At 55.2% G+C, this 13,028-nt stretch overlaps 1 protein-coding gene across 1 annotated transcript in view; it reads right to left on the reverse strand.

Annotated features, from left to right (window-relative positions):
* The window catches only part of SCARF2 (scavenger receptor class F member 2), a 39,170-nt gene that overhangs the window by 10,053 nt on the left and 16,089 nt on the right, over window positions 1-13,028 (reverse strand). The window contains 6 exon segments of the mRNA XM_062590411.1: window positions 2,434-2,555; window positions 5,561-5,678; window positions 5,901-6,004; window positions 10,532-10,660; window positions 11,455-11,673; window positions 12,042-12,561. Of these exon segments, the coding sequence (XP_062446395.1) occupies window positions 2,434-2,555; window positions 5,561-5,678; window positions 5,901-6,004; window positions 10,532-10,660; window positions 11,455-11,673; window positions 12,042-12,561 (1,212 nt within the window).

A 13,028-nucleotide genomic window follows, 5' to 3' on the forward strand; every position in this document is an offset into this window, starting at 1 on the left:
CCGCTGGCCTGGCCCAGCGTGCACATCGCAGCACGCCTCCCCTGCCCTGGGAACCTCGGCCGACTGGCACCCTGACCCCCAGCTCTGCTGGGCCTCCCGCCAAGCACCCATGTTGGACTTGGAGAGCATCTTCAGCGTTTCCCCCCCTGCACTGCGCCAGCATGGGCTCCCCAGCCCAGAGGAGGCTGAGGCTTAGCTGTGAGGGGCAGCCTTCCATGGGGCCGGGGCCGCGGGGGCCGTTGTTGCCCGTCTCCCTGTTTACACAGAGCAGCTGGGTGGGAGCCAGCTGCCTTCGGGCTGCTCCAGGAAACGCGTGCACACAGCCCCATTCAGCCCCGGCCGGCGCTACCCCCGGCCAGCCCTGCCACACACAGGGACCCTCTATCCTCCGCAAGCCCTGCCTGGCTGCTTCCATAAACACGGACTCTGTTATCATTGCAGCAGGAATGTTTCTCCAGCCTCGGTGCACTCTGCTCTGGGGCAGAGCTCTGCTGTGTCCTGTTGGAGAAGAAACCATCTCCAGAGAGGCCACCTTTGAAGCAGCTCCTGCCACAGGTTGCTGGAGCTCACGCATGGTTTGCAGAGAGACTGGTGACACCTCCCTGCCTGCCCCAATGGGTCCTCAGGGCTTCTGCACCCTGGACAGAGAGAGCTGGCCACGCGCAGGCCCCTTGCAGTGCACACACTGCTGCTCCATGCCTGGAGACTGCTCACCCAGGAGTGCCAAGCAGCACCACCAGCATGTCCCATGTGCTGGGCTGACGTCCTCTGAGATGGGGGTGGGGGCTGCAAGAAGCATTGCACAGGCCAACAAGGGTCATTCTTGCTTTGCCACATCCCCCTGCTTTGAGCACAAGCTACTCTGCAAACAGCTCACACAGAGCCATGAAATTCCAAGCATGTGACAACGGGATTCACAGACAGAAAATGCTGACATCAGGCTGGACCACCAGGTAGTGTTCCATGGCATCCACGCTGGCCCTGTACACACTCTTCCAGGGAAGTGATGGCCTGATACACTGCTGGTCTGACATGCCAGCACAGGGTGGGGAACACTGCTTTATAACCTGAGTTTATTGGAAAGAGCCTGCTCAGAGGCAGCAGAAAGCAGATACTGCCAGGCTCTCCAGGGCTAATCCCTACTCCTCACAATGGCCCAACTGGAGAGCAGTGATCTTTGCAGGGCTTCTCCCTCCTCTTCTAAAATTCTTTTGAGAATGCAGGGAGATTTTTGGAGCAAGCAAGAGACTACTTGCATTTCCAGGAGCCAGCAGACTTCCCAGATGCCTGGATTTGCCCCTGACAGCCCATGTCAGAAGGTCTTTGCTGGGTACTGATGCTAGAGTGCAATGGGACCACTGTGAACCTGGCAGTGTGGGGTTTGTGCTTGGGCAGCGTGGGGAGATAAGATGATGAATTCTCTGCTCTCGGTCTGCTTCTCCGTCTTCGTCCCTGCTGTACCTGGCACTGTGGTGAGCTCTAGCCTTGACCTGGGTGCTGTGTTCAGGGCATGTTATTCTGCACCTGGCTTTGAGTCCAGTGTGCAAATCTGGGGGAGGGTAAGGCCAAGACCAATGCACAAAATGCTGTAACAGGGACCATTCTTTTACGTGGGGAACTGAAATTGAAACAGCATGCACAAAACAGCTCAGCAGAGCTCCAGACACCTGTGCAAACCACTGCAGCACTTGCAAAGCAAAATTATGCCCATCAAGATTCAGATACCACAGGCAGCGGGAGGAAAGGCTCAAACGTCAGCAGGTACCACCGGCTGGCAGAGCACAGCAAGGCTCCTGCAAGCAGGAGTCTGCAAGGGAAACAGTCACACTGTGGAAACACCACTCTGTAATGCTGTTGAGGACCTGCATCCCCACTGTCAAGAGCAGTGAGGTGCTGCCAGGAACCTGCACTTCCACGCCTAGCACTGCCACATTGCTGGGGTTCTACACCTCCACCCACAAGGCTACAATATCATTTGGGACCCAGACATCCATCCTATCACTGCAATGCTCCTGGGAACCTACACCTCCCCAAGCACCTGATCGCCCCCTTCCCCCCCAAAAGCTACAACAGTGCCAGGGAGGTGATCCTCTGCCCCAAGCACTGCAGTACTGCTGGGGCCCTGCCATGCACTACACAGGAGTGGAATAGCCTACAACACACTAAACACAGCCCTACTACAGTGCACACTGCCTGCTCATCAGCAACACAGCAGGTTCGTGCCATGGCCACACGTACAGACTGTGCTCACAGCACTGTGCGCAACTTGCTGTCACATTAAGAGGATTCCTACAGTGGGCTTGGGACTGGAATGAACATTGCAAGTTGCATAATCTCTCCTGCCTGGGTTAGACCTTCTGCCTTTCTCCGCATCATATATGGGTTTGGCTTTCTCCCTCAGCCTAGATTCCTCCCCAAACATCAGCACCTTACCTACAACCTTGGGCAACTTCTGGCGGCGCAGGGGGATTCGCGGGAGCTTCATGCTGATGCGACTGAAACGCCCACAGAAGCGTCTTGGTGTTTTCTTGGCTGCTGCTGGGTCCTGGTTTGCACTGCAAGACAAGGCCATCAGAAAGGTGGTCAGGAAGGTCAGGTCAGGTCTTTCTCCATCAGAAAGATGGCAGGACATAAGCCAGAGCAACTCTACCTGCTCTGCTGGGGTGGCAAGGCCATAACATTGTTTATGGAATAATATACCAAGCCCAGGTGCCAGAGGTTTGGGGCTGTTGCAAATTCAGAGGTTGCAGAGAAGAGCCAGCACAGGGATGGAGAGATCAGAGAACAGAAATTGCAGCAAGGGGCCCCAGGAGCATGGTCCACATTGCTTTTCCCCAGGGCAGCTGAGCATAGTGGTGGCTCGAGGCAGGAATGCACCCAGGATACACACGGTCATTGCTTCCAGCTTGAAGTATCAGCAGGCATGTGCCAGGCATGTCCTGCTGGGACCAGAAGCAGCCCAAGAGCCAAGTGCCTCATGGGGGAGCAGTTCTGCCCCAAAACATCCACAGGGCCCAGCCAAGACCCTGAATCATATGATTAAGAAAAAAACAAACACATACGTGGCTTCTCTTTATTTGCTCTCTGGTTTGGAAGGCTCTTGAGGTCGAGCTTTCAAGCAATTATCTGCAGCCACAAGAGCTACAGGCTTAATGTGTTTATTAAATTCAACCTGAAATGCTCTCATCTGCACCACGCCGTGTGGGTTGGGGCCAGGCGTCTTCCCCCTCCGTTCACAGGAGGCACAGCTGCTCATGTGGGCCAGCCGGCTAGCCCGGCTCATTGCTGGCCCATGCAGGTTGCCAAGTGGCCGCTTGCTCGAGAGCCGGGGAGGCCATAGCCCCGTAGGCGCTTGGGCAGCCTGGCCGGCAGCGCAGGAGCCATCGCATGCCTTCCTGCCGCACAAGCAGCACCGGTGGCTGTGGAGATATTTTGGGATGGGGAGGAGCAGGAGGAGAAGGCAATCCCTCCCTGATACGTCCTTGCCCTACAACGCTGCAGGGCTTAGCATTAACCTCTGGTGTAAGGCAAGATGCTGGCTGCGACCTCCAGCTCTTTGGCTGCAGCTTCTCGTGCAGCAAGACACACGGGAAGCCGCAGGCAGAAGATGGGGAGAGGTGTGAGGTGATGCAAAAGGGAAGGCGTTCAGCCTCAGAGAGCAGAGCTGAGGCTGCCCAGCACAGATCTCCTCTGAGCTCCCAGAAGCACAACAGCCTTGGACGAGGCTGCCCTACCATATCCGTACGTGGCCAGACTGGGAGCACTAGGCTCCGCTCCGATGGATGCGATTAGATGAGGAGGGTCACGGCCATTGTTCTGGGGTGGGGGGGACAGCGGTGGCTTTGCAGTGCTGCCCCGGCGTCTCGCCCCCTGCGTGGTGCTCTGCCAGCGGCTCTGTTTTTCTGCTCTGGGGCTTTGGCAGCAGGAGGGCGTTCGCCACTGAAGCCCCGCGCCGGGGCGGGAGCGCCGGGCACGGGGGCCCCGCGCAGAGCCGGGGAGCCCAGCACTCCACGGACAAAGGAAACTATTTTGAGCGATTTCCCACGAAATACTTCTTAAAGCGCGCCTGTGTTTGTGAAGTGGCTTCTTTTATCTGCAGGATAATTACATGCAGACCACAGGCTCTTCAAACCAGATGTACCGGATTGGAATTTAATTGGCACAGCTGCCAAATGGAGGCTTCCGGAAAATTCCCGTGCAGCGGCCGACGGCATGAGGCGCAGCCGCAGTGCGGGAAGCGTTTTTTTTCCTGCCGCTGTTTGAGCCGCAGGAGCGCTCCCTGCCCCCTCCTGCCTTGCGGGACAGCACCGAGCTTCCCCCAGCAGCACGGCCGCCCTCTGCCTCTGGCGAGCCCCTGGTCTGCCGCCGTCAGAGCTGCATCACGAGAGCCTTCGAGGGCCACCGGGCCCCATCCCCATCCTCGGCTCAGATGCCGGAGGTGCCCTGTAGCGTTGCCCGTCGGAGGAGGCTTAATTCACCTGAGCAGGTTGCTCGGTGTTCGCAACTCCTCGGTGTCTAACGGGCTGCCTCCGGTGACAGCAATTTCTGTTGAGTATCCTACTGCCAAAGCATCCTCGGGCTAGCAGCATTTTAGAGAAGCAGGGGACAGGGGGGCTCATTTTATCCCACCGACTGAACAACTCCTGTCCGACCGCCCTGCAAAAGAGCACTCTGCAGTGCTGTCAAAAGCACAGACATCCTGACTTTGCTGCAGGCACCAATTAGAAAACTTCTGCCTTGAAGGACTGCTTGAACAACCTCTGTGCCAGCAGCACCTCTGGATTGCCTCACTTTGACCGATTTCTGTGTTTTTTGGCCAATTTGCTTTCTGATTAAATCTGTACAATTGGAAATGCTCTGTGCTCCTGGGTGAGTTTGGGAGAGAGCATTCAACTGAATTTCCCTGAGCTTAGCAAATATTTCTTTTCTGTGGGTTTAGCAGGAGCCATGTGGCTGCATGGCAGGATACAGGCATTGGCTCTCCACAGCATGCAGTAAAACTGCCCCTTTTTTTCCTAAGTTACACTCACTTGACCGTATTTGCTGGTCCAGGTTCGTCGTTCCCCTGCTCCGAATGTTCCCATGCCATGGGGAAAAGAAACTGCTCCAAAGAGCTTGAGCAAGCAGTCCTTGGGGTACAACAGGCTGTGTGCCTTCCCCAAAGCCACCCTCGGAGAGCCTCTTGCCGCTCACGCCTTGGGGTCCCACTGCCCACATGGTCCCAGCGGGTGCGAGCTGCCGTGGCACTCCTGGTCCCAAGTGCCAGTGCACCGTGCTGTGGTCCTCCCCCCACCAACCACCAACCACAGGCTGGCTTTGCTCACCGGCTGCAACACCTCCTGTCCTCGCTGCAACACATCACGGTTGCCCGCCTTGGTCCCCACAGTGCCATCAAGCCCCCAACGGCCTGGCCGGACTGCATCTCCCAGCCTTGTAGACTCTGTTGCAGTCCAGCAATGTCCCCTGTTCCCCCCTCATCTGCAGGACCTAGCTGCTCCCCGTTGCCTTGGGGGCCACAGCAGAAACTGGCTGGACTGTGTGGCTGGATCCCGGCACTCACCCGTGGGCTTCATCCTTCTTGCGACAGATGCAGCAGCAGCAGAGCAATGAGAGCAGCAGGATGAGCAGCAATGCCAGGAGGGCTCCTGCCCCGATCACCCCCATCCGCTGGTTGGCCTCTGCACGACAGATCAGGTGCTGTTAGCCTCCGCGCCGGGACCCCGGGGCTGGCGAAGGAGGGAGGAAAAGGCAAGGAATGCATGCAAATGGCAGCTGCAAACGCAACCGTGTGGAGAACCCTGCTTTAACGGGGGGACAACTTGCAAGCCTGCTGTGAGCCTTGCGTTCCTGTTGGCACCGGGAGGCTGGGCAGGCCTCGATCTGCGCCCGGCGGCACTCACCCATGTGGCAGGCGCCCGTCAGCGGGTCGCAGGTGTCGTCGTGGCAGCTGCAGGCCTCAGCGCAGTTGGCTCCGTAGTGGCCCGGTGGGCAAGTCAGGTTACAGCTGGGGAGGGAAGGCGCCACGTTGGAGAGGTCCGGTTGGAGCTCTCGCCAAACCCACGCTCCCCACTTGGCGGTGGCATCGCTGGGAAGCTGCTCTGCCCTCACCGCTCTGGCTGGCTACTTCTCTCTCCTAAAACCTCTGTGCTCTTGGAAAGAGTGGGATCGCCTCGCTGCCCACCTGTTTTGCCCCCCCAGGTTCCCTAGCAGCATGGGCTGGGGTCGTGCTTCTCCGTGTTGCCCTCCGACATGGGTTTCCTCCTTTGGGATCCTGCTCATTGTGATCCTGCACGACTCGGCTGCCTGCCGAGAGGCTTTTCCAGACCTCTGCCTGCTCGGGGCATTTGGGCCAGGTCTGGCTCCTACATACATGTTGTCTGTTCTCCACATGGCTAGAGATTCCTTTTCCATTCCTGCTTTTTTTGCAAGACTGCACAATTAGATTCATGGCACAGTAGTTAGGAAAGGTCATTAGCCCATCAGTCACATCTAAAGATACCCCAGAGAGCAGCAACTTTTAGTCTCAAGAGTCACATGCATGGTTTCTGTCTTAGCTATTTCATGGGTGACGTGGTCTCAGTACCCTGCTGGGCTGGCTCTACGCTCTTCCCAAAGCACGTGCTGAGCAGAGCCCTTCTCCTGCAGCCCAGGATCTTGGAAGACTCCCAGATTTTTCTTCCAGAGGGGAAACCTGCAGCACCTGCCTCCATCCCACGGTTTTGGTGGACAGGGGACAGCTCTGGAGGACAATGACAGCTTTGAGAGACACAAAACACCTTTCTTTTCTAACATGTTTTATTCAAGAGTGGTTGGGTTGATATTCCGAAGCACAACTGAGCTGGGATGCCTTCTCATGAGCAAACCTGTCACCTCATGGTGAAGACACTCTTGGAAACAAACAGTAACGTGCAGGTTGCTGCCCATGCAGAGCAGAGACTGCACACACAACCACACATCCATAGCCTCCAGGATTTGTAAGAGAAATGTTTTCATTTTTTTTCTTCTTTGAAACTAAGTGTCTACAACAGGAGGCGTAGACAAGGGCTTTAATTATAGGAATTCAGACATAATTTGAAAGAAGCAAATCAAACACTAAGCAAAACAAAAACAGCCTGTGTCACGATCCAAGGGCTGCAGAATCAGAGTTGAGTCACAGCCAAAGCCAGTGCTGCCAGAAACGGGGAGCACAGTGGCCTGGAGCTCAGCTCAGCTCCTCCAGCTGGCCTCTGCCAGATCATGCTGAACACTGCCCTAGGAGCTCTCCTGTGCACAGAAATCACTGTCAATGGCTCAAATTGCAGGAAGAGGTGAGCACAGAATGAGGTGTGTGAAACTACAACGGATAAAGCTCACCTCACTAGCAGGGGGACAGGTACCGCAACAGAGCACTTGGATGGCTTTAAGGGGTGCTGCTCCAAAGCTCTGCAGCAGCCCAGAGACAGCAGCAGCAAGCTCCACCTGCAAGGGGACAGGCAGCACTGCTGGATGCTGAACCCATTACCAGCTGCTCCTGGGTGGCATTGGCCCAAAGAGAGACTCTGCATGCCACAGGAGCCAGTCAGGCCCCAGCCCAAACGCTGTTCCCCTGGGAGCACCGGCAGACACATCTGCTTCATCCGACACGGTCCAGCCACCTCCAGATGCCCTCAGGCACTGCGGGATGGACAGCTGGGCTGGCCCCAACTGAAGACATTTCATGCTGCTTCAGCTTTCAAAGTTTCACCCTTGCACAGCCCCATGCCCACGCGCCGCCACGTGCCAGTTGTGGACGGGAGATCAGTGCAGAGCCCATGCTGATGCCCCAGCTGCTCAAAGCAGCTGTGCTGGAATAGCAAACACGTGGCAGAACAGACAGATAGAAGCAGTGATATTTTCTAGGCAGCTCAAAACACCAGTTGTTACTGCTGTTACTGAACTTGTCCTTGCAGCTCTCACATCAGTTTAATCCAAATGTCTGCCCTAGACTAACAAATTTTGGGGTAGAAAGAAGGGGACATTTTTTTTCCAAGCAGGTCTAGACATCTCTGGGAATGATGCTGAGGAAATAAATTGCTTTGCACACGTTACCAGCCTTCCCTTTAGCATCCTTGTGACTGACAACTGAAAGGACACCCCTACATGGTGAAGACAACCCTTTGCCATCCTTTCAAAAGCCTTTCTATATTTGGCCAAATTACAAGCTTCTGAAAAAAAAAAAAACAAACAAAAAAAAAAGAAACCCAAAACAGTAGTTTGCACATGGTCACAGAGATTTGCCTTACCACCAAGAAAATCCCCGAGTGCCCATGCCCAGTAGGCATGTCCTGTTTTAGCACAACTTTCTCTGTGATTACAGCACTGGGATACTTCCAGGGCAGGGCTCTGGCCACCTCTCTCTCCTTGCCTGTTTTCTGCCCCTTCTCTCCCCACCTGCACCCTGAGGTCAGTTCCAGCAAGGATGAGAACAGCACAAGGACATCGGCGCTGCGAGCACCCCCATGCCCTACATCACATGGTGCTGTGGAGGGGCCTTTAGCTCCCATGCGCCAGGGATGGTTTTAGGAATATACTTGAGTTCTGCCCTCTATCACTGCATCAAAAGCGGTGCCATGCAACATCCCCCTCTACCCCACCGAAAAAAGTTCCCACTGTGCTGGGAATCTCTTACTTTCAAATTTTCTGACAAAGCACCAGAAAAAACCACAGCTGCTAAGCATGAGCTTTCTAGGTTCGTTTTGTTTCTTCCACTATTGTCTGGGCAGATCTTTCACCATGTGCAGAAGAGCACAAATATCGCACAAATTCAAAAAAAAAAATCAATAGAAAGCTAAGGCAGGGGCTTAGCAATCCCCTTCCACGGGCTGCTGGCTTCCTGCCAGCATAGAAAGATCTCAGAGCTCATGATAGGCCTCTGCAAAACATGGGCTTTTCTTTGCATTTGGAGGTTAAGTGGCACTCTCACCTAACACCAAACCACCATTTGCCTGGCTGAGCGTAGCTGCCTGTACAGCAGGGTGCTATTTTGGAGGCTGGAGCTCCTTGCTTCATCATGGCTCTCAATAGTGAGTCCCAAGAAAAAAGGTAAGAAAAATTCTCAAATATAAACGCTCCCTATTTCTCCTCCCTGAGAGAACTGCTGGCATGGGCTGGAAGTCAGCCAGGCAGGCCCCCAAAATGCTTCTTCAACCACCATCAGCCTTGCAGTTAATTGCCGGGAAAAGCAGAATGACACACGGTGGGACCCTGGGGAAGCTCATTTCCATGCCTGAGCTGGATGGGAAACAGTTTCCTCACGTTTTCAAAGGACATTTCTGTTCCACATCGGAAAAAAAAAAAGAGAGAAGGAATGAGACCGCATTTGGCCAGCCCCTTCCCCAGCTCGGAGGTAGTGGGAGGAATGGACCCGCAGCAAGGAAGTGAGCGTGTGAGTAAAGGGGAATCTTCTCCTTTCTTTGGGGAGGGGGAAAAGGAAAGGGGCCAGGGTTAGGGCTCATCCCTGCGATGTGGAATGTCCAGGTTTGAGCTGTAGTTCAGAGTAGGAACAAAACGCGAATGCCATAACTGTGAGGCTATTTGCTATTCTGGGATGTGGTTTTCTCTCGCCTTCCCTCACTCTCTTTTTGACTAGAAATTCCATCTTGAACTTGAAAACACTTTTTGATGGAGGCATTTGTTTTTGCCAAACTGACGTTTCCTAAATAAAATCCTTTTGTCAAGAATTCCTCACCGACTCCTGCCCATCCAGCTATTACTTGGAGACTAAGATTTATACCACAACTCAGTGGTATTTCACAAAAAGCCCTGAGGGCATTGCCTTCCCAGTCGGAGTCTATGCTGCATGGCACCTGCTCTCCAAAGAACTCAAAGGTCCTTTGAATGCCATAAGACACCACCAATCTCACCACTGTAAGAATGTTTCCATCTGCCACAATCAGGGGATAGGACCAGATTCCCAGCCCATCCCCCGTTTTACATCCTGAATTGCAGATTTATCATGTTTGAGGATAAAGATACCACAAATTGGGGAGTAAACACTTTGCATTGTGCTCCACAAACTTCTCAGGAATAGTCATACAAGAACTTTTAATAAAAGCAGCCTGTTTTCTACGAACTTCATAGGATCCAAGCCAGCAGTGTGCCAGACTCCCTCTCCACAAGCCCTGATGTAGGTACTGGAAGTGACACCGAGTGCTGCAGCCCCATTGCTTTAATACATACCCTCTGCTAGGAAGTATTGCCCTAGAAAAACAGATCTGCTCAATGGATCTGAGCTCTGAAACCTGCCCAAATAGGCCTCAAAAGCTTCTTCTCCTGATATACCAGAAGTAAACGTGAACTCTTTGTGGATACACGGTGGGCTCTATCCAGTGCAGACACACAATGCATCCCCCAGCTCTGCACTCAACCTGGGAACTCAGTGGGGCCCTCAGCATGGAAGCAACCCTCTGCTCCTCCCAGCCTGGCTGGCACCTGGCAGATTGCTCTGAACTCATTGGCGTGACACATGTGCCCAGGGTCTGTCCCGAAGCATGCTGGGGTGCTGGTCACTTACTAGGTGCCATGGGAGCCTGCCCGGCAGAGGCATCTGCCCGTCTCGAAGTGGCACTCGCCATTGACGCAGTCGCTGCACACGAAGGCGCAGTTCTCGCCGTATGTCCCATTTCGACACTTGGTTTCACACCTAGGGAGCATGCAAAAAGAGGCAGCTGTAGCATCCTGGGAGTCCATGGGGACCGGGCTTTCCTTGGCAAACAAGATCATAGAATCATAGAATCGATAAGGTTGAAAGGGACCTCTGGAGATCATCTAGTCCAACCACCCTGCTCAAGCAGGGTCACCTAGGGCATGTTAGACAGGGTTGCATTCAGGCGGGCTTTGAATATCTCCAGAGAGGATATATACCATTATTTCTCAAGCCCTCCTTCTCTCCAGGGAAGGGGATGAAAGGGCCTGAGGGCAGCTGTGGGGAGTGGATAACGCCAGCTCCCCAGCAGCTTCCCTACCAGCCGTGCTGCCCCGTGCTGCGGGCTGCCACTCTCCAAGAGCTGCAGGTTGGCACCTGGCCCTCCTGCCTGCTCAGCAGAGCTCCCAGGGAGGGCAATGGGGCTATGTGGCACCAGCACTGCTCCTGTTGTGAGCTCCTAAGGTTACCCTGGGATCTACAAACAAGCATCCCAGGTCATGGGGGAGAGGTCTAGCAGGCTTCCTATGGTCGCACAGCCATACCAACAGGCTCAACCCGCCTCTGCCTTCCCCTTCTGGCCCTTCCCCCGTGACACAGGCCACAACTGAAAGTCTGCCTCTGGGCTCTGGTCATGGATTAGCAGAGAAGCTGTGACACCACTCTGCCAAGATGCCAGAGTCTGATGGTGACCAGCCATGCTGCCTCATGGTGGGCCCACCAGAGTTAAGGGGCCTGGGCCCAGATGGTAGCCTCTGGTCCCAGATATGGCCTCAGCCCTTGGCCGGACTCACCGGTCTCCAATCCAGCCAGGGTTGCAGTGTGAGCACTTGCCATTGATGTGGTTGCAGGTGTGACCGTCCTTGCATGGGGGACAGATTTTCTCGCAGCCCTCTCCGTAGAAGCCAGGTGAACAGGGTTGGTCACACTTGGTGCCGTTCCAGCCAGCCTCGCATGTCAGGCAGCGCCCATCAGCGACAGTGCAAGGCTGCAGACTCTTGCACTGTCCACAGCTAGGATGGACAAGGGAGGAAATATCACATGTTGCAGCATCCTCATGGTGGCTCTGCATTTCCAGCCACATGGAGCATGAGTACAGGCCCTAAGTTACCTTCCACCTTTCCCCTGACCAGCCCTATCTCCTGTGCTTAGTGCTCCATCATTCACATCTACCAAATCAGACGCCACCCTGTACACTCTGGCATGGGGTACCCCACGTCCCCTCCCAGAGATGTGGTAGGTGGGACGCCCATGCTGGCCCTTTTCCTCCTATCTGTCCTCCCTAGTACATGAGACAAGTGCAGACTATCAGAGAATGCGTCAGGCAATGCCAAAGGCTGGAGCAGGGTCCAGTCTGCCACAGCGAGGTCTGAACACTTACCGTCTCCTGCAACCCTGGCCATAGAAGCCAGCTGGGCAGGGCTCGCGGCAGTATTTGCCCCGGTATCCTGGCTCACAAGTGCAGGTCCCATCCACTTGGTTGCACTTGCCCTTGTAGCACTGGCAGTAGCGGTCACAGCGCGGCCCGAACATCCGCTCACGGCACTGGCAGCGCCCCGTGAACTGCTCACAGGGCGAGTTGTTGCAGGAGCACTGGTTGTTGCAGCCGCGGCCCCACCAGCCCAGTTGGCACAGGCAGTTGCCTGTCTGCTGGTCGCACTGTGAGTTGTGGCTGCAGTAGCAGGAGCTGGAGCACTGGGGACCCCACCAATTGGGCTCGCAGGTGCACTTGCCCGTCTTCTGGTCACACTTGCCATGCTTGCAAAGGCAGCCATTCTCACATTTGGGCCCCCAGCGGTTGGGGTTGCAGGTGCACTGGCCTGTCACATCCTCACACTGTCCATTTGGGTGGCAGCTGCACATCTCCTTGCAGTCGGGACCCCAGAACTGTCGGGGACACTCTGTGGAACAATTGACATACCAGCGGGTAGTGGTGGGCAACCCTGGCCACGGCACGCGGTGCCTCTCCGCGACCGTCCACAGCCTGGCCACTAACCAACCCCTGCGCCGTGTAGACCCTCATCCTAAACTGGATCTCTTGGCCTACCAGCCAATGTACTCTCCTCTCTTCTCTCAGCCCACACTCAGAGGACCAGATCAGAAAGCAGACCCCTCCTAAGAGATGAGGCCCTGGGCATAAACCCAGGGGCTGGCAAGGTGGGCAGGGCAGAGCAGGAGCACTGCAGTGTTTGCAGGCACCTTTCTCTGTAATGTCATCTCCTGATGATCCAGAGCGTTGGCCCTGGAGCCACCCCAGGTAATTGTGCTGAGGACATGCAGCGTCCTGGGAGCTGCATGCCCTGAGTAGGCACTGGTGTTTCTGAGCTGGGACAAGGACAGTCTATATGGCGAAAATAACAGGGCCTGG

Source organism: Rhea pennata, chromosome 17 (genome assembly GCF_028389875.1).
Source record: "Rhea pennata isolate bPtePen1 chromosome 17, bPtePen1.pri, whole genome shotgun sequence".
NCBI lineage: Eukaryota > Metazoa > Chordata > Aves > Rheiformes > Rheidae > Rhea > Rhea pennata.